General features: G+C 38.1%; 1 protein-coding gene across 11 annotated transcripts in view; it reads left to right on the top strand.

Moving 5' to 3' along the window:
• The window catches only part of LOC129777510 (histone-lysine N-methyltransferase 2D), a 578,056-nt gene that overhangs the window by 526,332 nt on the left and 24,594 nt on the right, over positions 1–27,130 (top strand). For 10 of the 11 annotated variants that reach the window (XM_055783812.1, XM_055783818.1, XM_055783817.1 and 7 more), the window contains 4 exons: positions 9,107–9,243; positions 9,330–10,898; positions 10,978–11,095; positions 19,878–20,281. In XM_055783812.1, coding sequence (XP_055639787.1) covers positions 9,107–9,243; positions 9,330–10,898; positions 10,978–11,095; positions 19,878–20,281 — 2,228 coding nt within the window. The remainder of the gene's footprint in view (positions 1–9,106; positions 9,244–9,329; positions 10,899–10,977; positions 11,096–19,877; positions 20,282–27,130) is intronic. The other variant, XM_055783819.1, reaches the window with a different exon arrangement.

The raw sequence follows: 27,130 nt of genomic DNA, 5'->3' as shown, positions 1-27,130 counted from the left end.
GATGTTTGATCGACTGAGAAATAAACATTTTTTACTGAAAAAGGTAAAAATCTTAAATCGTAATTTATTTTAATTTTTACCGATAGAAGATTTTGAACCGATGTTTTTCTGACAGGGTAGACCTTGATCTAAAACCCTGCGAAGGCAGAATTGAAGTTCATCTAAATTTTATAATAATATTGTTCCTGGTATGCGTGCGCCACTCTCCCTTAAGTCCGATTGAGCTGATATTTGGCATATGGTGTTTTTTCGAGGTGGTAAACATTTTGTATAGGGTAGCTTTTTGAAATTTTAGAGTCGATTTTTTCCCATACATTCATTGGCACTGGCATTGTACAATGATTTACTATAGTTCAGTTCGAGAAACTCATCGCTCTCTTCAACTATTTTACGATCGACATTTATTGTCCATCAGAGTAATTAATTCGAACAACCACTTCCTATTCTATAGAAAATTACGCTTAGATCAGCGCACTACGCACAGCGACCAAAACCTAACAGTTAATGGAGAACGCTACATGGCCAATGTTACTGACTTCTTTTCTATTACTATTGATTGTGGGGGAGCTATTGTTTCAACAAGCAGTTCAACATGCCACACAGCTCAATTATTGCCACAATTAATTTATTGGATGCAATGTTCGGCAAATAATAATGTATAATTTACCATAATGACCCCGTGAAATGTTGTCTCGGATCATGCGGTTAACGCCGTTAAACCATTTTTTTTTGTGGGGACGCCGGTAAGGCACCGACGATTGACGCCTTAGAAGATAACATTCACCACGTTATCATAGTTAAATGAGTACCATTGCTGGAAAAAGTGATCGAACATTGGACTTCTCGATTGGGAATCGAATGGGAATTATTCTTCGAATAATGCCAAATATATGGCATAGAATACTGTTTTATTACGATTTCAAAATCTAGGCCTCTAAAAAATAGGTATCCAATAGAATTGTACTGAATCTATCCCATCCGATTAAGGATATTGCTGTGTTACGTCGTTTTTTCTGTGTATGTAGAATTCTTTTCAAGTGCACATGACCTTCTGGGTGCAATTTTTTTGTTGTCAACCAGGTCGTCGGCAGCTATTCAAACGTCATAGAATCGGATGAAGTGTCCCCACCGTCGCCACCATATGAAGAAAAACGTCGCACCATAGAGATTTCAGCATTAGCATCGCTCGGGGAGGATGGAGAGAAGCGATGATAATGGCGCTGAAAAGTAATATCCTGAATGGCCATCATTCATGCTTGTGCTTTGTGTCCATTAGCGACAGCGGCAGCACCAGCAGCGAATCCTTTCTCTACCGGCCATCAAAAAGTTTTGAACTCAGCTTTATCTCTTTCTCCTTATTTCTTTTTTTTTCTCTCTCAAGCGAACCACACGAACAACAGTCATTTGCATTTGTAAGTTTTAGTTAGCTGGCAGCGTTCGCGTGCACGAATTTAATTATTCTCATGCTTGGAAGTGAAGTAAACTTATGAGCTGGTAAGCAAGAAATACTGCTGGCTGTTAATGGGTTATTCTAACGAGTTTTCACATAAATCGAGTGAAATGTTCTGGTATTCAAATTAGTTAAATTAGGTGAAGTTATGAAACAATTACTATTACCGTTACTTGGCTTAAAACTTTGATATAACAACATCATTATTTGTGAAAATTGGAAACAGTGCGTCTTCGCTGAACCATTTCCCCCTTTCTCCTCCTCTGCAGGATACTGTATTGAGACCAAACGCTTGAAATCACTCAACCAATGACTTTGGCATGCTTCGTTAAGTATTCTGAAAATGATTTCCATCTCACAAATAAATCATTAACGAACTTATACCAAACTCAGAGCAGTATTGAGAAGAGAGAACGCAAAGTTACTTCTTTTTCTTAAGAAAATCAGCAGCGATGCCATGGCACTAGCGATAAAAGGTTATCAAACTTGGCTCCCTCATTGATAATGCTGTTCGAATAATTCCTAGAACAGAAATGATTGTATTGATGAAATTATCATTTGGCATGCTGTTGGAATTAGGTTGTGAATTAATTTAGAATATTGATTATTACATTATTATTATTACCTCTAGAAGCTCTTGACTCGTTTTCGCAAATGTGTACTTGATAACGGAACGTGTTACCCACTCGAAAAAGGCCATTACCTGAAAGCTTAAATGATATTACGATAATTCATCGCGGATGGGAAACAATTTCCGTTCCGCTCGGTGGAAGATACATGAAATTTATCAACCCGGTCGACGCTTCACCGGAACGCTTCCAGCGAGAACATGTCTTCTCCAGATTGTACACTAATCAGAACAATCTAACTTCAATCTAGCAATCAATCAACGCGAACGAGGTGTCGATTTGATGTGTGTTTTGGGGCGTTTTTCCCCCTGAAACGCCCGTATCTGATCCTCCGCGTTCCGAGCATGAATCGATCAATATCCGGAAATTACCTTTATTCCCCGTGATGGACGCATTTTCTCGACTCGCGTAGGTGAAGTAGGAGGATGAGCTTGTATTGAACGAAAAGTTGTAGGATTTTCTGTTTAATTTTTCGTGCATGGAACGCTCTTGAGTGTTATTATGATGGCTGAAAAGTGTTACACACTTGCTAGGAGATAGAAATGCAAAAAGTTCGGAAATTTTGAACGTTCATATAACTACAATTAATGGATGGATTTTGATTCCAAATACCCAAGATGAATAAAAAAAATTATCGGAGGTTGTGTTCAAGACACGACCGCAGTGTTGACGGTGTAGTTTAGTTCAAGTCGCTTGTTTATAACTGCGGATATTATTTTATAATGCTACGAAAATTTTAAAATAACCATTCTATCGGTTTGGTAGCCCTGAAATGTTTTTTTTTATTGTAAAATCATCTGATGATAATTGTTTGAATATTTGCCTCAGCAGAGATTCATTACTAATACCCTAGCGTAAATATTTCCCTCCCGCTATCACCCCTCCTTGATTATATTTATCATTACAAATGGGGTTTCAGCGTTATCTCCGCTTTGCACTCTTCTCAACAGAAGCCTTTTCTGTTTATATTGCCAGTCCAGATTAGCTTAGCTGCCATCCTTTGTGGCGAGAGTTTTCCTACCGTCATGCGAAACCAAATCGCTGACAAAATTCCAGAACATTTATTTTCTTGGTGAGCTAACGATAGCCTAGCTTGATGATTCCCCACACAATTGTGTAGCTCAGAACCTTAATGCAATGGGGCCAGTTTGATGCAATGATTGCAATGCCAGAGACATCAACGAGTGAGTAATTTGGTCGCGTCCACAGCTTAATCCGAAACGAAGACATGTGATGACGCAAAACAACAAGCGATATTCATTGCTTTGAATACAGAACGATACTGAAAGTTTGCCTTCCTTCCTTTCTTGAGACTTAAAACTTCTTCAGCTCATTCGTCTCCAACCTTCAAAAAAAAAACTTGGCAAAATTTACTTTATCGATAATATTACTCCTCCACTCCCATTGCCTTGAGAAAGGCATTCGATCCATCGCCATCTAGCTCGCCCAGCAACAATGTTGTTCAGTCGATTTCCTCACGAAGAATGATAGTTTGCCTCAGCGAAATCCACTGTTTATACTCTAGGCAAATATTCCCCTTCGTTCTTCTTATTTTCCTTTGTTCACGGAGACTTTACTCTTACGATTACCCCTTCGTTGCTCGTCATTGACAGCTCTGTTCGTGAAAGCACACAAATGGACAGAGACAGAATGTATGAGGAAATAGGAATTTTCATCTATTTAAACCATATACAAACTATGGGATAGTAATGTATAGCATATCAAACAAATTTTAGGGAATTTCCGATTGGTTTGGTATGTAAATCGCCAAAATCCGTTCGCGGCAAAAATAGTTATTAACGTTAACTTTATTTCATAAAAACGTGACCTGTTTTCTCGATTCTGGCACCCTTAATGAAAGACGTAGTTCTACGTCAAAAAATTAATATCCCCAACAATTTTGGAAATAGTGAAACAAGTAAACAATGTAACGAATAGATTAGGGAGGTTTTTTCCTATTTTATTCGCCACTCACATTCTCGCACAATACAACAATTGAACAAGTTTTTCGAATGCAATTCGGGTGTTAATTTACATGGTATGGTATATTTCTTCGATGTCATGTTGCATCGAGCGACTGATATAAATTATTTTGCTCTGTGGTTAATTTTCAGCAGCAATTATGGTTCAGCTGTCATCCGACTAGTCGGTGGTGGTGACTGTGTCGGCTTTTTTCTTAAACAGAATAAACATTATCTGTAAAAAAAACTAAGATCCCTGTCAATGTTTTCTTGATTCAAATGAGAACTGTCATAATAGATCTCCGGTCCGCAAATGTATAACGCTCACATTCTCCTGATACCTAACAGTACCTACCTTTTTATCGTTGCAACTTGAATGAATAAACTTTTCCAGAGTGAAAATCCCGAATTATTTACACTACGCACAAATGTTTCGAAACTTTTCAAAACAGTACTAGATAATTTTATTAAACCAGAATATCTGAAATAAAGAAATAATAACGAGATTAAATTTGTATCAGTGTCTAACATTTTCGAAAACAAATCATGAAAACTAACTCTTCTCTCAGTCGCTTCACTTCGAGCAGAACTACTTCCTTAAACGTCCTCCTCTCTCTTGCTACTGATACTGGTTCATCAGTTATCCTCACTCTTAACAATTCTAGTTGAAGCAAATCGTTGTTCAAATTGGCGCGGAGAATGTATATAAATCTGCCTCTTCATTCAAGCTCACTTCACTACACCACTACTACTTCACCCAACATGTAGCTCGTTGCCCGTGTACACAATCTTATTTTAACGTCCATATAACGTGAAACGAAAACTGAATTTCTGATGCAAAAAAGCCATGAATTGATGGCTACATTGCAATTGAACCTTTTTTCGAATTCAGTCTAAGAGCAGGTTCATTTCAATAAGTCGTGAAGTTCATTTGACGGTGAAAAATTAAATGAACACGGAACATCATAGAGCAGATAGCAACGAAAACGCCCGAACTACGTTTCATTTATGTTGGCAGAGAAACTGCTGGAAGAAACAAAAACACATTTTCAATTGCAAATGCAAAGGCCGATGGCTCCACAGTCCCCTGGCGATCTTCAGTTGAATATGACTTTGGCGAGCCCTGATGTGTACGAGTTATCGATCAGCAAGAGAAACTTTTTGTGTACAAGGTCAAGATATATTAGAATTTTATATGTGGGACTCGGAAAGAAAAGGATGTAAGTGACATGTTCGATTTTCTCTTCATCGACTCTCTGTCATAATATTTGTCATAATTTAGCTGAAAACACATTCCTAGCAGTGTTTGACAATTTTGACGACAGGTAAGAACCTCATCTATTGGTTTATTTTTTTTTTTATCTTCGCTTATTTTTCGTCGGCCTATTTCCGCCACTTTAGTGCCAATCACCGACAACAGGGAGGCGACTCCACCTGTTCCTACCTATCAGACTCAACAACTCATGAGCCGGGCCAACTTCTTTTACTTCCCCTCCGAAGGAAGACGTAACCAGAGATTTTTCGCCTCAGAAAATCCCAACGACGCCAGCTGGGATTGAACCCAGGCCGATCGGATTGTGAGGCTGTTACGCTAACCACACAACCACTGGCGCCGTCATCTATTGGTTTATAGAGTAAACTTAAATTGGAACGTTTTTGCAGCAAAGTTATTAACGAAAGAAAAAGTTGAAGAAGAGAAAATCGATCGAGTCACTTACACCCGTTTCCTTCTGGGTCCCTCATATAACAATTGATCGTCAGAGTCAAAGTAGAGTCAACTTTAATTGTGAAACTATATCTATAAACGAAACAAATAACATCAAAAATAAAAAAATAAAAAAAAAAAAAAAAGTCACAGGAGGAATGAGTCCAAGACACGACCACATAGTTGACGTAGGATTCCGTTAGGATATCTGTTGCATGCTGAATTTGGATATATAATTTTTGGAGAATTACATCGTTAACTATTTGATAATGATTTTACGGCCCCGAAAAGGGCCGTTTTGTTTGGTTGTTGGGTATTGTTTGTGAGCTCCACCAGTATTTACAACCGAGTGATGATGACAGAAGGATGGTAATTAGTCGTGGGATGGTGCGCATCACGTTAGAAGATGCCGCAGTGGAATGGCCTATGATGAAATAGATAGATACCCCCTGTGACCCTAGACGAGATGCCTCCTGTATTCTGTATGGATGAAATAAAGAGAAAAAAAACTCACCAATGTAATATAAGAGAATTATCAATACCGAACACAATTATATTTTTTTCTCATCAGTAAAAACATGTTACTTTATTATAGAGAAAACATATTTGAAATGGAAAAGGTAATTCTTTTTATAATTTTTCCTTTCTGAGAGTTTATTCAACCTTTTATTCAACCCAATGCGAATTTTAATTGGACTAACAACACCTAATTCGATATGTAGAGCATATGGTAAATCACTTTTTAGAATATTTCTTCACTTTTGCAACTTTCTCGCCGTAAAAACTTTCCCTGGGTGAAAATGAACACAACAAAACAGACAGCTAAAACCGGTCGACCCGTTCTCGAGCGGGAACACACCTTGGTTTTTACTTATGAAAATTGAAATAAATCGTTTCATATTTCAAGTCATTTTGAATACAACTGCTACCGTATACAATTTCACACTTACACTTGTGCTAAATTTTGCACAATACACGATCGGTCAATTAGATAAAATTTCATGAAGCAACCAACAATCAATTTCCAAATTTAAATTTTATTTGCTAGAATTAATCGTATCGTTCACCTTACTTGCAATACAAAAACACCCCCGACTTGCATATATTTGCAATGCCGATTTACCCCGGGCACCTTGGCTTTGATGTTTCAGTTAGGAAACACATTTCGGTAGGAACAAAGTTCCCCCTACTTTCATGTATTTGCAATGTCGGTTTCTCCGTATCTTCAATTTCGACCAATCAGAACGAGGTATTTTCGTTTGGAAATTTTTCGATTGTTTGATAGTTAGTTTCATATTATATATTATTAATTCATTGTGATGTGTTGTGAAGTGCTCAGATCGATTGATGTAAATATTTCGTAAATCCATCAGGAAATAACTGAGCAATAGGCGTTTAAAACTGGACAATTTTCACGATGTGCTCGATTTTTCGATTTTCAATTTGTACCCCAATATGTTCCCGAAAGACGTAATCCTACGTCAAAGCATTCACCAATTCATCCACTGTTGACATGCTTGGCTCATTTGGTGAGTAAAGATTTATTCCAGAGTACAGGGTCTTTCAGATTAAACGCTCACGCAACAAATTTTAATAACTTCTACAAAAGTGGATCGATTTTCATTTTTAAAAAACGAAAATGAAATGATGTTGGAAATCGGAGTTATTTCTTCTTTAGGTTCCTACAAATGTTGTGGCTTATTAACCTAGCGACGGTCCTTCACATACCACCAGAGGAAGTAATCGACGGCGAGAAATGTTGAAATTCTTGCCATACAAAGTTTCATTAAGGCTTTGGTTGCTCGAGTAATACGATTTCATCAAAAATACACATTTATGTAAATTGTACATCCTGACACTAAGAACCATCCGATCAGACTGAACGAGTAGCCGAATATTATCGCTCCGAAGTTGGGAATGCAGTGTTATCACCGACGGAGCGAAAACAAAATATATGGATCTATTCGATTTGTTTGCGTGAGCGTTTAATCTGAAAGACCCTGGGCCTGATTCTCGAATACACTTCACGGTTGAAACGAAATAAACGGCACGCCATTGAACTACGTTTTACGAGTTAGTGAAGTGTCGAAAATAATGATGAGTTTTCAGGCAGAATGAGCACTTTTCAAATAAAAAATCATTAATGAAAATTAACTTCTTCGTATCAAACAGGTATTCAATGTGAGTGGAAAACTTTGTTTTCTTCATGTGATATAATAATCTCATACAAAAATTTTATCTGAAGACAATTTGATATTATAATGATAAATTTAGTGGGAAACTAATCTCGCATCCAGATGTCGACACCGTACCGTTGTCATCGGGAATGCGTTTCATACCGTTTCCACCGTGAAGTGTATTCGTAGTGTATTCGAGAATCAGGTCCCCTGTATCAAAAAACAAAATTGGTCATAAGACCAAAATAGTGAGGGAGGGTTAATATTCGAACATTGAAAATTTATTTTACATAAAAAAACGTTAAGCTGAAGCACACAAAAAACTGGATAAAACTAGATAATGTTTGAAGAAAATGGAAGATTTCAGAATTTAACTGTTTACATAGTCAATATAGTAAAAAAAAGTGGAAGGAATTTAAACTGGAACATTGGCAACGCTGCGAACGACAATAACGTGCCGGATGAGCCTTAATGAGTTAGGAAGAAGCCGTGCAAATAATGGAAAATAATCGCGATTTTAGCACGGTGTATTGCATTCCTTCGTATTATTCATTATTAATCAAAAGTATGTTTGTTTATTGGGATGAAACCGAAAATAAAGTAAAAAATAAATTTTAAACACATAAATAGAACAAACCTCATCTTTCGAATCTAAAGCAAATACATGAAATGAACCCAGTATCAAATGTAGTAGGCACTGTGTATCACACATTTCGCCAGAAATGGGGAAAAAATAAACGACATCTCTTCAAGAAGGATGCAAATTTTCCAAACAGTTACCGAAAGGAACCTATTATCCCATACATCATCCCAATGGGTTATAGTCCCAGTAATAACTTCCCCGATACTCATTGCGAAACCAATTTCGCTGATACCTTCCATCGACGCGAAAAACAAGTTTCAGGTGGAACCATTGCCATAACTTCAGCGAAGTGTAGAAGTACGGCTTATATCGAACATAAAATTGCCATAAACTCCAGCGCTCGGAGTCTGATTTACGACCGTCTTTGGTTGTATTGTGTATCAGATGAGGGAGGCTGGGGGTAAATTTCCCTTATGCTAAACATGGGAAATGTTTTATGGGAGAAAGGTTATCACGTGGAAGTAGCTTTCCCCTAACTTTTGCCAAATTGATATGCAAAGATTTGACAAACGCTCTCCACTTCTGTTTCTTGCTTCGGTAGGTGAAAATGGTATCGCAAGGAGCGCAAACGAACGGTGGCTTAAACGGGAGAAAGCTAACCAAAAGTCTATCGGAGGCGGGAGATCGAATCCAGGAGAATGGTATCGATTCCGGGGCGGCATTGGATGAACCGAAAACGTAAGTAGAATATGCAAACTTTTGTGCTTTTAGGATTCGATTCTTACGAACGCTTTCATTTCATTGCTGTGCTTTGCTACGAGCAGACCCACCGAACACGAACAGCTGCATCGAACACAGTCCGAAGAACCGCCAAAGTCACCATTCACCATCACCTCACCGCCATCCAAATCACCGATCATGCAACCGTTCGAATTGCCTTCGCGAACGTCGTCCCAGATGAGCCACACCTCTCACAGTGATAGCTATCCGATTGATACGATCATGACTCACTCCCGGAATCACTCTCAGGACAGCGCAACGTCATATCGGTCCACCGCAGGTTCGCGGACATCATACGAAACGAGTTCCTATCCGTACGAGATGTACGATAGTGTCGTTATTCCGAGAAGGGCTAGCTACACCCTTTCGACGGAACCACTACAAGTGCTGCGCAAAGATATCGAACAAGTTCATTACCACGGCCACGAAAATGGTTTCGTGTTTGAGACGCACAGTCTTCCACGAAGGACATGCATTCATCACAAGCCGGAAGAATTTCATACTCACACATTGCCACGTCGCGATCATCATCCACATCATCACCATGAGATCATCTTCAAGGATCAGCTCAAAATGCCGCCTCAAGAGGTGCTAATATCCAATGGTATCGTTAATCAAGATATTCGTTCTTTCGACAGCAACAGTCTGAATAGACGAATGTCCGCTCACGTATCTATGCACCAAGACAAGCAGCTCCAGCAACGAAGAGCATCCTACGCATACGTTGCCCCGGAGACCCATTCGCTGACACGCAAAAACTCAATAACGCACCAACAGATTCAAAAGGTACAACCCATGATCCAAACACCCTCTTACCAGCAACAGAAGCAACCTATGTCTCAGTCTCATCAACAGCCCCAACCCCTATCCCAACAAATATCTGCTCAACAACAGCAGTTCCAACCGCTGATAAAGCCCCAGTCACCGATCCTATCGCAACCTTCTCATCCGCCACCCTCCTGCCCGATCACACCACCCAACATCCAACCCCTCGACATGCAGGACGACACGAAGTCGTCCTCCGACGAGAGCTGTTCCACATGTGATTCCGAAAGCGACAGAGAAGACGAAAAAGAAATCTTCATAGATTTCAAACCGCGCGTTTCGCCCATCCCCTCGCCCAACGCGGTCAAAAAGAAAAAGCTCCTTAAAACCCTCTCGGATGGTGAGATTCTGCTCGATCGGAAGAAATCGAAGACACCCGACGCTCCCACCACTATATCGGCAAGTGAGGAAGATCTAAAATCCCCCGCGCTAGAAAACATCCAGAAGGACCCACCCACAAACCTGCAATTCAGCGAAACACCCATCAAGGACGAAGGCATTTTTTTCGGATCACCACTCACGGAGGCAGACCGGCGGAAGGAGTCCTTCCGCAAGCGATCGGTGAGTCTGGACAATCCCACCAGTATGGAGGAGGAGGAAAAGGGCCTACTGGAGGAGCTGAAGGCAGATGCCAAGGATGATAAGCTCACGTCACCACCATCGCCTTCAAAGGAGGAAAAGTTATCGATCAAATCGCACTCACCGTTTCACTCGTCGGAATCGCTTGCGACGAGGGATAACTCGGACGGAATTTGGAACGAATCGCAGGCTACCATTATGACGACGAGGTGAGTTTCGAGCTGTTGTGATGCTGGGGAGGGTTATGGAATAATTATTGTTTTTTTATTCTCGCAATTGCCGATTTAGCCTAACTGACAACGGCAAGCTGACGCCGTCCTCGAGGCGAAAAAATCTGTTGTTGCAACATCAGCAGCGCAGTTCGATGGACACCGATGCGCTCGATATCGAAGATATAGCTGACCAGGTTAGTGAGAAATTTTTTTTTTGTCATAAGTTCCCTAGTCTCATCCATAGCCAATCTGTTCCTGAATAAATTTGGAAATCATACTGTTCAAATTGAAATGACAGAATAAAGAATCCATCGCACAATGGTCCAGGAGATGCATTTAAGTGGAAATTAGCATTTAGAGCTCAACTGTTATTCTCTAGACAAAAACTGTCTTCGATAAAGTTGTTACATATGATAGACTGCTCATTTTCATGTTGCCAGAAATAGGGTAACCAACATTTTCGATGAAATAAAAAATCTAGCTTTCTTATCTCTATAGATAGAGATGAACATAGCTCGACAATGTTGTAGTCCCAGTTATTTGAGACATCTTTGTAGAACAATTTTTTTTCCTATCTCTTGAAATAACAGATATAGCGCCTTTTTCCTAAATTGCGTTAGGGTCACCATTAAAAAAAAAGTTTTTTGCTCTAACTTTTATATTTCTAATTTTACATACAAACTGTCTTCCAAAGACTTTTAAAACATACTGAAACAAACATTTTCCGATACAGAACTTGTCAATATCTCAACTTCACTCAAAGTTATTGATATTTCTTCCCAAAAAATACGCTCTCTTCAATTGCTCGCCATTCTTTCTAGGGCAAACATATGCAATATTTATTTGCGGCATTTGAAAGAACAGAGTTCACTCTACATAATGTGTGATTTTCAAAACTATGTTATTTTTTGTGTTTGAGTAACTTGAAATTGAAATCATGAGTTTTTGGGTGAAAAACAAGTGACAAGTTCTGCACCGCTAAATGTTGGTCTTGATAAGCTCTAAAAGTCGTACGAAGACAGCTTTGATGTAGAATTCGAAATATAAAAGTTAGAGCAAAAAACCCGCTTTTTCAAGGTCATATTAAAAGATAGAAAAAAGCTTTCTTCTACAAAGTTGATTAAAATAATTTGGGCTATAATATTGTCTAATTATGTTTATTTCTATCTGTATAGATAAGAACGTTAGATTTTTTATGTCATCGACAATTTTGGTCACCCTATTTTTGATAACATAAAAAAGAGCACTCTATCATATGTAACAACTTTGTCGAAGACAGTCGAGCTCTAAATGCTAATTTCCACATAAATGCATCTCCTGGACCATTGTGCATTGTCACAAGAAAAAAATGTGTGCAAAATTATGAGGTTGCCAATAAGCTGTTGAAAAGCAAAGCAAAATGTTGATTTGTAGGTAAACCTCCGTTAAATTGTATATAGACCGTTTTGTTTCCCAATATTTCACCATTTTTCGCTAAGCTTTGAATTTAAAAAAGCTAGCCTAATCAACATATTTTGCTAGGTCTTCAAAGAAAGATCTTCTTCTTCTTCTTCTTCTTCTTCTTTTTCCTCTTCTTCTTCTTCTTCTTCTTCTTCATCATCATCATCATCTTCTAGAAAACACGATTACGATTTTAATAAATAATGTTAACGTTTGTAATCATATTCGATGCGAACGAATTTCGATGAATTACATTCCAGTAGAATCGAAAATTCCCTGAGAAATAACAGACAAGTAACGTGGTAACAAAGAAAATGTATAAATACTGCACACAAATCTCAAGTTTCGTTCTACATGCAAAGCAGTGAACACATCTTGTTCTGCTTGTCTCGTGTCATCAGAAGCGCTTTATTTCCTTTCATGCATTCCACTCTGAAATACGATCTGTAGCTCTATCAAGCAGATTGACTGAAACAATTCCGCACAACCTTCTATAATTTTTAATTTAATAACCCGTGATAATTTCACGCGGTTTCACTATACAGTACTCATGCAGATCTTTGCTATATGTTCCTCGTTGACCGAGTTAGTTTAATTTTTGAGTTTAGGAGTTTCGCGAATAAGCCTTTTTCCGTCACCAGTGAAAGGTATATGTAAAAAAGATTTTAAATTTCTCTCCACTTCTGTTCATGTTGCATCCAATTTATTTTTGTTGGGGATGAATAACAAAGATTTCAACTTTACAGGTAATTGATGCTTAATAACTTTACAAACTCCTCTTTTGCTTGACACGGGTTTTGATTAGGTTATAATACCAATATACATTCGACAAAAAAAAATAAAGAAATAAAAAACCATTGCACCGCAAATCGAAAGGCAAACTTTTAAGAAAAAAAAATTAATTTTCTTGCATTGATTTAAAAAAAGCCAAAAATAGGATTTTCATAGTACTTTAGAAAATCCACTGTAATTCAGCAAATATCGCAGTAAGTTCTAATGTTTGCAAGAAAATTTTTAGCCTAGTTTATTCCCTAAATACCCGTTAACGTTTCATATTAATACGTTCAGCCGTTTTTTCTAGTCGATTTTTCAAAGTTTGGAGTAAATTAGAGGAGCATTTAATCGCGAATCGTATCAGAAATACAAAATCCTACGCGACTCTCAAAACTACTATAATAAGTAGTTTAAGTTAAAAAGGTAAATATAAAGCTTAAGGTAAATAATCTTAACAAAGACGATGAGATTTAGGCATCTGTCAAGGATTTATGAAAAGCTGAATAATTCTTCAGTACCAAATGAAAAAAAAACAACAGATCGTAATTGGAAGCATCTGAATAATATCATTTTTTTTGTTTTATAGTTTTATCCTCTCCAGATTTGGCTTCCGGATTCATTTCCTCACCGAAAAGATGGGAGGTAATGTCAAGGACATAACCGGAATGACTGTCAATTTAAATTTCCTAAGATAAAGTTACCTGCACGAACAATTTACTCTTTATGAAACTTTTGATGGTTCTGAGAAGAACCTTTGGTGTTGTCATTGGCTCTTGTGTTGCTGGATCATAAACTTGAGTGCTGTCTCGATGGTGATGCTAAATGATCGCTTTCCTCGACAAAGCTTCCTGTTTGAGGCTTTTCACTTTTGGGATATATTCCTGGCTTTCGATGCGAATATTTGCACAGCACTCTTGAAGATTTTTCGCTCCTTCTATACGGGAATCATTAGAAACATACTGGTCGGGTAAAACAGTCAAAAAATACTGAACGAAAGCATGAAAGCCCATAGCCGTCACTTTTTATTTCACTTCCTTCACGTATATTTCACCTGGGAACATAAAACATACTGGAAAACATCCCAAAAATTATCGATTAGCGAACTTTGATTCTATTGCACTCGAGAAAAGTAGAGAGCACTGCAAAGCACTGAACACAACTTAGACCGATGCAGAGAGAATTATTCGCCAACTGATGAAAAGTAGCGTCGGGGACGCCATGGAGCGCGTCTTTTTTACAGATACACGGAAAGCACCGATGAAAATGATGGGTGGATAATTCATTTTTCTGCTGAATCTGAAAATTAAAATTTATTAGTACATATAATTAGCCCTGATAAAGGCCCTTCGATAGCAATCAGTATAATATAACGGAAAACTGTTATAAACTCTTTACAAAGCGGAATCGGATGATCCTTCTCGCTTGACTACCTTATGCCAAATGATGATTGTTTCAGAGTGGAGAGCGCATTGTATCCATGTTGGTTGGCAAGAGAATCGCATCGGATTAATTGAGATGTTCGCTGCCGCTGCTGTTGTTGCTATTGCAGCAGACCGACGCCAAACTCGATTGCGGGTTGCTCGGATTAGCTTCGATTTTCGCTGCTACCGAAGCAGACCGATGCGACCCTCAGCTCGATGGTTGCTTGGGTTGACTTCACTGTCCGATGCTGCTGCTGCTGCTATTAAGCAGGCCGATGCGACGTCCAGCTCGATTACAGGCTGCTTAGGTTTGCTTCGATTTCGCTGCTGCCGGTATTTCGCGCTAGCTCTTGTCCGCGTCACGTCCGTTGTTAGAATGCAAGCTGTGTCGAATGGCTCGCGCTTTTATAGCCTGGCTATGTTTTCCTTTCATCTGATTGGTTCATAATTTTGGCGTGTGGCGAGTGTCTCGCGTTTCTTATTTATTATTTAATATTATTATATCACCCTATTCTGTACTATACACTCTAGTTGTCTGTTTTGGTCGGTACCATTTGAGGAGCACAATTTGGACCAATCAAAACCGGGGACATAAAGCGTTTGGATAATGCCTGTCATTTTACAATAATTCAAATGTTTATTTGAAAAAAAAAATTAGTGGGTTATATCTATGATATAAACGCAAGGTTCACGTGGAACTACCTTAGCTGAGCAATCATTCGTTTGTATTGATTAAATTCTTGATTGAATGAAACAGTTTCCAAATTCAATTGAGTTCAATATATTTGCTCTGTGAGTGAAAAAAATGAACAAATGCCGTGTAAAGTCAATTCATTTATTGTGATTGATTGTTCTTCGTTACAAGTAGATTTAATGACGGACCTTTTACGTTTGGTATGATGACTAGAACAAAATATATGTACGGAAGAATTATCAAACGTTTGATGAACCAGCCTAAGGCTGAAAATCTTTCCAATAAAGACAAAAAAAAATTATCAAACGATTATTTTATTTTACATTTCCCTCTGAAGTTTACATCCCAAAAGTGTACGTACTTCTCGAATCTCGAATTTGCTTGAAACTGGGAAGTTCATTCGCTTCTAGTGGCTGCACGATTTTCCCAGGTTCCTAAGTTTAGAAGATCATGTTAGGACAGACATATTCCACTCTGCACAAAGGCAAGCGAGGACAAAAATACTCGCAGTTTGCATTTATTTGCAGAGCCGATTTCCCCAGAAACCACGGTTTTGAAGTCTGTGTTAGGGAAACACATTTCAATCGGAACAAAAATATCCCCGATTTGTATGAATTCGCAATGTCGATTTCCCCACGCTTCATGGATTTGAAGTCTGTGTTAGGGAAACACATTCCAGTCGGAACAAAAATACCCCCGACTTGCATGAATTTGAAATACCGATTTCTCCAGGCACCTTGGTTTAGAAATCTCTATTAGGGAACACTTTTCGGTGGGAACAAAAGCTCCCCCTACTTTCGTGTGTTCTTTTTCTTCTTTTTGGCTTTAAGAGGGTTTAAACTTTTCAGTTCACTCGCCTCTAGGCTCTTTCGTGTGCTTGCAATGCCGATTTCGCTGCTTGGTTTTAAAGTCTGTGTTAGGGAACATTTTTCGATGAGAACAAAAGTCCCCCTACTTTCATGTATTTGCAATGCCGATTTCCCCAAGGCTGCTTGGTTTTGATGGCTGTGTTAGGGAAACCGTAAATCGGGCCAATCAAAACGATGCAGTTAGGGCGTTTAGATAACGCCTAATATTTCACAGTTATTCAATTGTTTATCTAATGAAAAACAACATTTTGTTAGTTGCGATAGATGCGTAGAAATATTCCCTATCAAGTGATGCAAACATCTCTCCTATCCAGTACGAAATGTTCGAGCTATAAGCATTCGAAATCTTTCATTTTTTCCTGCATGTTCTGTGTTTAGGTTTTCATTTTACCCTCCATATATTCCGGTTAGACGTAGTCCCACATCAAAAGTCACAGAAGCGTTGTGTCTGAAACACGACCGCATAGTTGACGTAGGATTCCGTTAGGCTATCTGTTGATATATCCAAAATGAAGAATTAAACTCTTTGATAATGATTTGGTGACCCTGAAAAGAGAAATTTTGTTTGGTTGTTGAGTATTGTTTGTTGATCCTTGACGAGATGCCCCTGTGTTATGTATGGATGAAATAAATAAAGAAAAAACAGAAAGTGGGTTATATCTATGATATAACCGCAATGGTGACGTAGGACTATCGTTGATTTTAGTGATCATTTATTTGAAGTTGAATTTGAATTCATTCTGAATGAAAGAATAAATGAATACTTGGGGGACTTCGAAAACGAGAGCGTTACGTTGGAGGTACAAGGTTTTATGCATCCAATATTGGATACGAAAATGTCCTACTGATGGGGAAGAATAATCTTCAGAAGCTTTCCTGCTAATTGCACTTGATTGAAAAATCACAGAACTAAAGGTATTTGGTCGCATTATTATATGGATAGAAAACATTAAAATAAATTCGTTCGCTTGCATGTAATTTTCAATTCCAAGGGGAACTGGCTGATTATTTTGCAGCAACGACATCTTTACGGATTCTCCTCGATTCTTCTCGAAATCCACCAGTGGTTAATGATAACTCAATAATCACCTGTTGATTGCACTTGATTGAAAAAACACACAATTAATTGTATTTGGTCGCAGTATTAAATGGATAGAAAACATTACAATAAACTATTTCGCTTGAATGTAATTTTCAAGTCCAAGGTGGACTGGCAGATTATTTTACAGCAACGATCACTTCTTTACGGATTCTTCTCGATAACCAGCGAACGTAAGTTGCACGCGTGTATGCGTGTGGCAGTTGCTTCGATACCTCAAGTGGAACCAATTTTCGATGTTGGTACTCTCTCGGTCGTCTTCTCTTCTCCTTCTGATGGATCGGCTTTTCTGCCCTCCCTCACAGTTCCACACAAACTGCTTGTATTTCAGGTCAGGTCAGGCCAGGTAATGAATCCCTCGATCCCTCGCCGTCCAGCTCGTCCAGCACGTTCAGTTCGTTCAGTAACGATGTTGTCTTGTCGTTGTCCTCATCTTTCTTTCTTTCTTTGTTTTTAAGAGGCTTTAAACTTTGCAGTTCATTCGCCTCTAACGTCGTTGTCCTCACGAAAAATGAATACGTTTCACCACCAGAATATGGCTTAAGTATGCTTTTTGTGCGTGATTGAATCGAGAGAAAGTGTGGTTTACGATGGCAATTCAGGAGGCAAACTAGAGGGGAATGAACTCTCTGAGTTTGAAACTTTCAACGACTGAGCAATAATCGATTGAAAATTATATAATTTTCACGATGCGAAACATTTTCCGTTGCGCGCGCATACAATATTGGATACGAAAATGTTCTACTGAATGAATATTTTTCAGAAGCTTTCCTGTTAATTGCGATTGATTGAAAACCCACAAAACCAAATGTATATGGTTGCAGTGTTATATGGATGGAAAACATTAGATTAAACTCTTTCGCATCAATGTATTTTTCAATTCCCAGGGGAACTGGTAGAGTATTTTTCAGCAACGATTAGTTCTTTCCTGATTTTCCTTGATACTCGAAGCCCACCAGTAGTTAATGCTAACTCGATAACCACCTGTTAATAGCACTTGATTGAAAAATATTTAGTCGCAGTGTTACATGGATAGAAAACATTAAAATGAACTCTTTCGCATGAATGTATTTTTCAGTAACGATTGGATCTTTCCGGAATTTTCTCGATGCTGAATGGCATCCAAACGAAGAGTTCCGCGTGTGTATGTGTGTGTGGCGGCTGCTCCGATCTCTTCCCGGGGAACCGTTTGTGGCATCACTCTCCTCCTAATGGATTCTCTTCTGGCCTAAGATGTATAAACAGGCTCTTGGTGACACCGTTCATCCGCGCTTTCATGATAAACGAAGAGCTCCACCACAATAGCGACAACATGCTCCAATCGCTGTTTAATCATAACTGAGTGGACTTCCGAGCGGCGCTCGCTTATATACCGATTGATGATTTCAATAGCTTGTTCTGAAAGCAATTTTAAGACTATTGAAACAAGTTTTTGGATCAAAAAGCAACAATTATATAACACGTAGACATTTTATCTTTCGAATGAAGTGTTTGTCATAGCAGTCCGTTCAGTTGTTTAGGAGCTATTAACGCTCAAAATCTCGATCTCCGGCGTAACGCTTTCGTTTTCGAAACTTTGATTTTACACCCCGGTATACAAATGAAAGACGTAGTCCTACGTCAAAAAGCTCATTGAAACTGATTATATATTACACAATTTGATGAATATATTCAAATATTTGAAATGCTCCAAATTGCATTTTCCGATTCGCTGACTTTTATCCAAATAACTGTGATGATTGAGGGAACAGCAGCTATCAACACAGATACTTTTCTGCTCAGTTTGAAAAAAATAACAATTTTTACGGCAATGCTGTGTTTCCGGGCTGTATCGTTCGTCCGGAATTGAGATGCCATTCGTCATGCAACATTTTTGATTGGATAATAACATATCACATCCCATGTGTTCCGCCGCAAATATTTTCATAATACATTTTTACAAATTGTTCAATCTTTCGACATCATCACAAACAAACAAAAATCGCTTCCACTCGCTCCATATTTCCGTTTCTCCAGTGATAAAACGACACAATCAGCAGTTTCATTTTCCACCGACAATTCGACGGATGTTTTACCAGCCCGAGGGGTTCCCAGGTCGAAGGAAGGACGCACTTATCGAACCGACAGAAAGGATGCCGATAATGGAAATACTTGCGTCCTGAATCTGGTTAAATTTATTTTGCACGTCATCACCGCTGTCCGGCCAAAGTGTGTGCCGTTGCTCCATCTTTGGTAACACGCATTTCAAACATGATAACATTCGATGTTTAACAAGAGAATTTATCCGAGAACGGATCGTTTGGCAGAAATAACCCTCAAGCAGTGGTGATGGTAGTGAATTATGGGTTTTCAGTTTACAAGGACAAATTCGAATAACTCGACACAATAAACACTCCTTGGAAGGAAGGGAAGCGATTACGACGAGCGAATATTGATATTATGATAATTTATTCTGCCAATTAAATATATATCAGATCGCCCCTGAGGGGAGGGAACTAGCTTTTCCAATGTCGCGAACACAATTGAATTAACATTGAGACATCTCGGGAAGTGTTTGCTGGGAAGAAGCATGGACGAAACCATATCTGAGAAGCATTCCACAGCTGTCGTCATTTATCATCGCCAATCAAAACTGTTTTTGTCATACACTAATTCCTGACTGTAATCTTGTTTTTATAGCCTCTTCCGCCGCTGCCAGTAAACGTCGTACCTGCGACGATGCAGAGTATTTGTACGACAACTCCCACAACCCCTGGATCCCAATCCTTCCCGCTTCCTGTCACTTGTATGACGATTCCCATCGCATCCAGCCCTTCAACAGCAACAGGAGTAGCAACAGCGCCAACAACGACGACGACGACGACGACGACGGCAACGCCGACAATAACGACCGGCATCGTGAAACCGACGCCCTCAATAGCCGTCATCCCATCGCCCAGCATCGAACGGGAAGAGCGGGACCTGCAGCAGAGGCCGATGCAGAAAAGTGCCACACTGAGACGTCTCTCAAGGCCGCCGTCGCCTTCGAAGCGGCGCGCCAGCGACCAGAGGAAGCTCTCCAAGATCGAACCGCTCATACACCGGTAAGTAAGCGAGCCAGCAAGCAAGCAAGAATGTTGTGGGAGGAAAGGGTGGAAAATTTGTATGGCTTTTCCATGGAGTGCCGTTATTGATGACTTCTTGGTTCACTACTGCTGCTGCCAAATGGTTGCGAACACGTTCAGCCATGTGACGATACGGAATTTTCCGTTCGACATTTATCGGTTCTATCGATATGGTGGCCACTTTCCTATTTTTCAAAGAATGATACGTTGGAAAAACAAAAGAAAATTCCAAACAATCAAGTGTTTTCAGGTATTATTAAAACTTGGTTTTTACAACATTTTTTTACCTACCGAGAAAGTACCGATTACAAAAAACTATGGATGGGTTATACCTATGATATAACCGCAAGGTTGACGTATGACTGCCGTTGGCTTAGTAATCAATTGTATTTCTTCAATTAGTAATAATCCCACATTGAATTTTCCTCATTGGGTACGATATCGCTGCTGCGCAGAGCTATCTTCTGTGTGTATTGATTAAATTATTGATTAAACTAGTGAATGAATGAAACTATTTACGTATTCAATTGCAAACAAATCACAATTTAAGTGAATTCACGCATTATGGTAGTACCGTTCTGAATCATATTTCGGACGCTTAAGGCATTTGATGCAGAAAACAGATCTAAACTTTATGCACAAGTACTATGTGGTTGATATTTTTACTAAATTAGTTCAATAAACTTTTAAGCTTTCTACTTTGGTGCCTATTTGATAAAAAACATCAACAATTATTGAATAAAATGTTTTTCAATTGAGGCGGATAAGAATCAAATTTCGGACACTATTTATGAAAAAAAAATCAAATTTCGGACAGAGTGAATTCAAATTTCGGACACTCTGTTTGCATAACGGTTTCTTGTGGTTTTTCTGTACAATTACTAATGCAATAAAATGATCAAACATGAGAAAAACGAAGTGTTCGGGTATTTTGGTTATTGTTTAAGGTATATTTGAAGATGTTTTCTTCATTTTTTGAGTGGACGAATAATCGGTACCTTCATGGTGGTATCGGTTCTGAAGCAATGGCGTGTCGCAGAACAAATTCCTAAGAATATTTTGAAGCTTCAGGACAACACCTAAAGCGTTACCTAGGGGTTTTTCAAAATTCGAAAAAAATCCAAAATGGCTAAATCGGTCGATTACTTCCTTAGATATCGATACCACCAGCTGAAAAAACATGGTTTCGGGAAAAAAAAGCGTTCAAAAATTCGTACAACAATACTATATCTTAGAGGGTGATCTCATACTTTTGACTGTAACATTCCAACGAAATCGAATATCGAAAAATCATTTTAGGAAAAAATTTCTGAGGGCATAAGCTTCCCAAAAATGCAAAAAAAAATCGATTTTTTCGACCTTCCTGACCGGGGCCCCTCTTAACCGCAGTAGAGCCTGTTTTGAAATATATTCTATTACCATTAATTAACCTGATGTTTATTGATATAAGTTATAATATTACTAGTATGTATTTATATATCTCAAATGCGCTCTCATCCACCCGCTTCCATCCGCCCACATCCGCTTTGCATGTTGGCCAACACTGATTCTGAGGATTTCCTGAGAATTTTGGATTTTGGGTTGCAGCAGATGATCCTGCTCCAATGGCATCCAAAGCGTCTTCAACTTTGACCTTGTTGTATTTACGCTTCGCATCCATAATAAACCTGAAAACACACATTGTAGTACCGTTCTGAATCATATTTCGGACAACATCATATTTCGGACACTTTGTTCTAATATCTTGAAATGCTCAATGCACTGATGATATAACTATAAAATTAATATCCCAATTGCTTCTTTAGAGTATTCTCTTGGTTTCACTATCATTTCATATGAGAACTGCATTTGAATGATAACATAATCGGCAAAAATCTGACAACACGTAGAATTTACCCGTTCATAAATATTTAAATTTCATCAGATCTCATCATCGTTAACAGTTTACTGTGATTGCCTGGTACGTGTTCCGCAGTTGACTATAAAATATAATCAAGTGTAATGTAATTTTCGTCCAAAAAATTACAAAATAAAGTGTCCGAAATTTGATTTAGTGTCCGAAGTTTGATTCTTATTCGCTCCATTTGAAAAGCATTTTATTCCATGATTTTTTTTTATGTTTTCAATCAAATAGGTACCAACGTAGAAAGCTTGAAAGCATATTGAACTAATTTATTGAAAATATCAACCAAGTAATACCTGTGCATAAAGTTTAGATCAGTTTTCTGCATCATATGCCTTAAGCGTCCGAAATATGATTCAGAACGGTATTACCAATTTTATTTGTCCGAAATATGAATCGTAGGAAAAAAATTCTAATCAAATTTCGGACATTTCATTTTATAATTTTTTGAAAAAAAATTACAATATACTTCATCATGTTTTATAATCAACTGTGAAACACTTACCAAGCAATAACAGTTAACTGATAACGATGATGATCAGGAATGAAACACGAGAGAAATTGAACTATTAATAAACGGTTATGGTTATATTATACCTGCTCACGCTAAGCGAACGTCAAAACCTAACAATAATGAGTAGTGCTGTTAGATTTTTGCCTGCTATGTTATAAATTAAAAGTAAATCTAATATGAAATGATGGTGAAACCAAGGGGATAATCTAAAGAATCAATTGTGATATTAATTTCACAGTTATATCATCAGGGCATTAAGCATTTCAAGATATTATTACAAAGTGTCCGAAATATGATTCAGAGCGGTAATTATCGCAGCAAATAGATATCAACATTTTGCCTAATCATCAAACGGTATGCGTAGAAGTTCAGTGAGCTGACGGCATGAAGTGATATCTTCTAATGCAGTCTTGAATAATCGAGCCAAAGCGTTGCATTTGTACCCGCTTTCGCATCAATTTTGCAATGTCGACTCCATGATTTTGAAGTCTGTGTTAGGGAAACATTACGATTTCCAGAAACGCAAACGAGTACAAAAGTACCCGCTGCTTGCATCTATTTTGCAATGCCGATTTCCCCTGGCTTCATGGTTTTGAAGTCTGTGTTAGGAAAACATCCATCCATTCCAGCAATCGTAACTCATTCGTTGCGCATTCATAACCGAGTGGATTTCCGAGCGGCACTCGCTTATATACCGATTGGTGGGATTTCAATAGCCTGTTTTGAAAGCAATTTTATGGCTATTGAAACGAGTTTTTGGATCAAAAAGTAACAAGCATATAACGCGTAGACATTTTATCTTCCGAATGATGTGTTTATCATCCCACTCCGTTCAATTGTTTAGGAGCTACAAACGCTCAAAATCTCGTTCTCGGACGTAACGCTTTCGTTATCGAAACATTGAACTTACACCCCAGTATAGCGCCCCCAGTTTGCGGGTACTCTTTGAAAAAAAACAACCAATCCTAATTTTGTTAAAAGTCAAGATAGCGATATAGTGTATTCGACAAAATTTTAGATATTATTAAAATATGAACTTTTGTCGAAGACAGCTTTTTGTTGATCTTATTGTTTTTAAATTAAGATTTTTCGAAAAAAAAAGTTGAAAAACTCAAAATTTAAAAAGAAACCTACAAAAAAATCTATCAGATCTACAAAATTTTAGTCAAAGAATGGAATGTAGAAAATTATTTTGGTTTTCATTAAAAATTACCAAAAAAATTTTTGGAATAAAATTTCATTGAAAAAAAATATTTTGAAAATTAAAATTCATTTTTCTCGAAAACATAAGCTTTTGAAATTCTGAAAACAAACAGATATAAATAGCAACAAGTTGTCCATACATCGGACGATGGGCACATTCACGTGGAAAAACATGTCAAGAACATGTCAAACGTTAGAATTTACACACAAAAATGTTACGAGTAAAACATTTTTTTTTCAAGCCCCCTGAAAAAAAAAAAGTTTTACTCGTAACATTTTTGTGTGTAAATTCTATTTAAATAGTTTTTGGAATATAAAATATTCCAAAAACTATAAAAGATAGAAAGCTGATGTCTTCGACAAAAGTTTATATTTTAACAAGATCTAAAACTTTGTCGAATACATTATATCGCTATCTTGATTTTAAACAATATTAGGATAAATTGAATTTTTTTCAAAGAAAATATGAAAAAGTTGCAATAGGACATCCCATCCGAGCTCCCGTAGCTTCTGGCGGGTCATCAAAGATGTGTGAGGCCGAGCGTTGTCCTGGTGGAAAACAACACCATTCATATTGGTCACTTCTGGTCAATCGCCTGCTTCAAACGGTAAAGCTGCTCACAGTAGAGAACCGAGTTGAGGGTCTGGCCATAGTTGAGCAGCTCATAGTGGATGATTGCCTTCCAATCCCACCAAACACACAGCAAAACCTTCCTGGCCGTCAATCCGGGCTTGGCGATGGTTTGGGCCGGCTCATCGCGCTTCGACCACGACTTTTTTCGCTCTAGGTTGTCATACGTGATCCACTTTTCATCACCAGTCACCATCTTCTTCAAAAATGGGTCGAGTTCGTTCCGTTCCAGCAGTGCATCGCAGGCGTTGATTCGGTCTAAAAGATTTTTTTTTGCGTCAACTCGTGTGGCACCCATACATCCAGCTTTTTTTGGAATCCAATCTTCTGCAAATGGTTCCAAACGGTTTTATGGTCTATACTCAGTTCCTGGCCAATCGAGCGAGTGCTCACATGCCGGTCTACTGATGAAGATGATGATGATGATCATGGTCCCGCCTCCTTCCCCTACAGAGATTTGAGCAAGACGAGTTATCTAAAAAATAATTCATTTATTTTTTCTCAACATTGAAATCAGTTTAGCAAACCAAAAAAAAACGCACTGATTTTATTCACAGATATAAGTTCAAAAAATTGCAATTGCCAAAGACAAGCCAATGCTCAGTCATGTCCGCCACAGAGCCAATACGGTCCCGACGAGGCCCTTGCAGCCAAAGGGACCACCAGAGCACAAGTCCAACCGCCAGCCTTGTTTTGGATTGACAATGAATATCCTCATTCAGAGAAATCGAGAAAATTTCCTTTACGAAAATTTCCTAGACCGGCACTTAAAAATCTTTCAATTTAATATCCTTTATATCTGTGGCACGCGCGCGACGCTCAAACTTTTGTAGACTACTTTTATTTTTTTTTCAACTCATACAACTATAAAAACAACAAAATAAAAATAAAAATAGTCCATCATCACCAGATCATGACAGACATAATAGAGATCAATACAAATTAAAAAAAAAAAGATAATTCAAAAAAATTTAGATAGTCTACATAATATAATCCGTTCAAAAAACTTCGTCAGGTTAATCGAAAACATTGAAAACAAACTACCAAAAATTGTCCACTATAATTACCCGTTCGTATAAAAATTTGTCAATAAAAATCTTCGTCATAAAATAAAAAAAATCGTTCGACTGTTAATAAAACACAGTTTTCACGTGTGAAATACAGTGCCTCTTAAATTCTGTAAGTGTTGTTGCGCATTTGATATGTCTTGGCATCGAATTGAAAACATTTATTCCTTTGAAGTACAACGAATTTTGTGAAGCACATGACAAGAAATTAGGTGTTCTTAATTCATTCGCGTTTCTAGTGTTATATCTATGGAAATCACTTCCTCTTTCAACTCGATCACACAAATATCGAGTGTGTATCTTCGACAGCCACTACACCAGAACGAAATCGATCAAACCAACGCTGTGCTGTGCGAATCGTTACAGTATCGGGTCCATAAACTACACGAATTTTTTCGGCCGCCTTCGTTGCAGTTTTACCTCGCAGGTAGTAAAAACGTAAAATATGGCGAATTTCTTGCTTGGTGGACTCCATCTTTGACGCGCTATAACTTGAGACTGCAAAGGACAATCACAGCACTGTCAAAACGACACATGTAGCACAGATTATCGTCTTTAAATAGCCGTATAGTATGACCCGATGCGATAAGTACAACACAAGATATGTTTAAGTGTTGCCATATATTGACAATATACGACATTTCTTTTTCCCCAACCCAATACAGGTCGGACTCGATTATATATAATCGCAATTTCACTTTCAACGTTAATTTTCGAATCCAATACATAATCGAATAATAAAAAAACTATTTTTCTATCAATGTTTGACATTCTTACGTTAATGAAAAAATTGTTCTCTTGAGATTCGATTATGTTAGGATTTGAAAATAATTGTTGAAAAAAAATGGTCGACTATATATAATGGAGTCCGACCTGTATATATTTTTGGGAATTTTAAAAAAATATGTTTTTAAGAAAAATAAATTTTAATTTTTTAAATAACTTTTTTCTCAGCAATTTTTTTTCCAAAAAATTGATGGTATTTTTTTTGTGAAAATTTCCTACAATTTCCTACATTTCATCCTTTGACAAGAATTTTGTAGGCATCATAGTTTTTAAGTTCATTCTTCGCCGATTGCCCGAAGTAACCAGACGAAGGAGAGTCGCGTCCAAGTTCCGTTATCGGTTACCGCGTGATTGTTGTTTTTTTTGCCGCTGAAGAGTTCATTTCGCTATCTGGATAGTGAGTGAAGTGCCCTGCCTGCAAGTGGATAGAGGCTTTCATCCTCGGAAAGCCAAGCATTGGTTTTTGTTTTGTCGCTGCTTCGCCGACATTGGAGATTTCGCCGAGTCATCGTGCCAACAGTGACAGTGCGGGTAAGCTTTCACCGACGACTGTGTGTAGTGGTGTCGTAGGCACATTCCCACCACCAACGAGCTTTCAGCACGCTCTCGTTCATCTGCACTGGAGTGCGTTCATAGGTGAATAAGATTGAATATAGTGGGAGAAAATATTTATTAATTATAAGTTTTTTTTTTGTTTGTTTTTGTGAATTATTATTATTGTGAA

The sequence above is a fragment of the Toxorhynchites rutilus genome, chromosome 3 (genome assembly GCF_029784135.1).
Source record: "Toxorhynchites rutilus septentrionalis strain SRP chromosome 3, ASM2978413v1, whole genome shotgun sequence".
Taxonomy (NCBI): Eukaryota; Metazoa; Arthropoda; class Insecta; order Diptera; family Culicidae; genus Toxorhynchites; species Toxorhynchites rutilus.
This window is presented reverse-complemented; position numbering and strand designations above follow the sequence as displayed.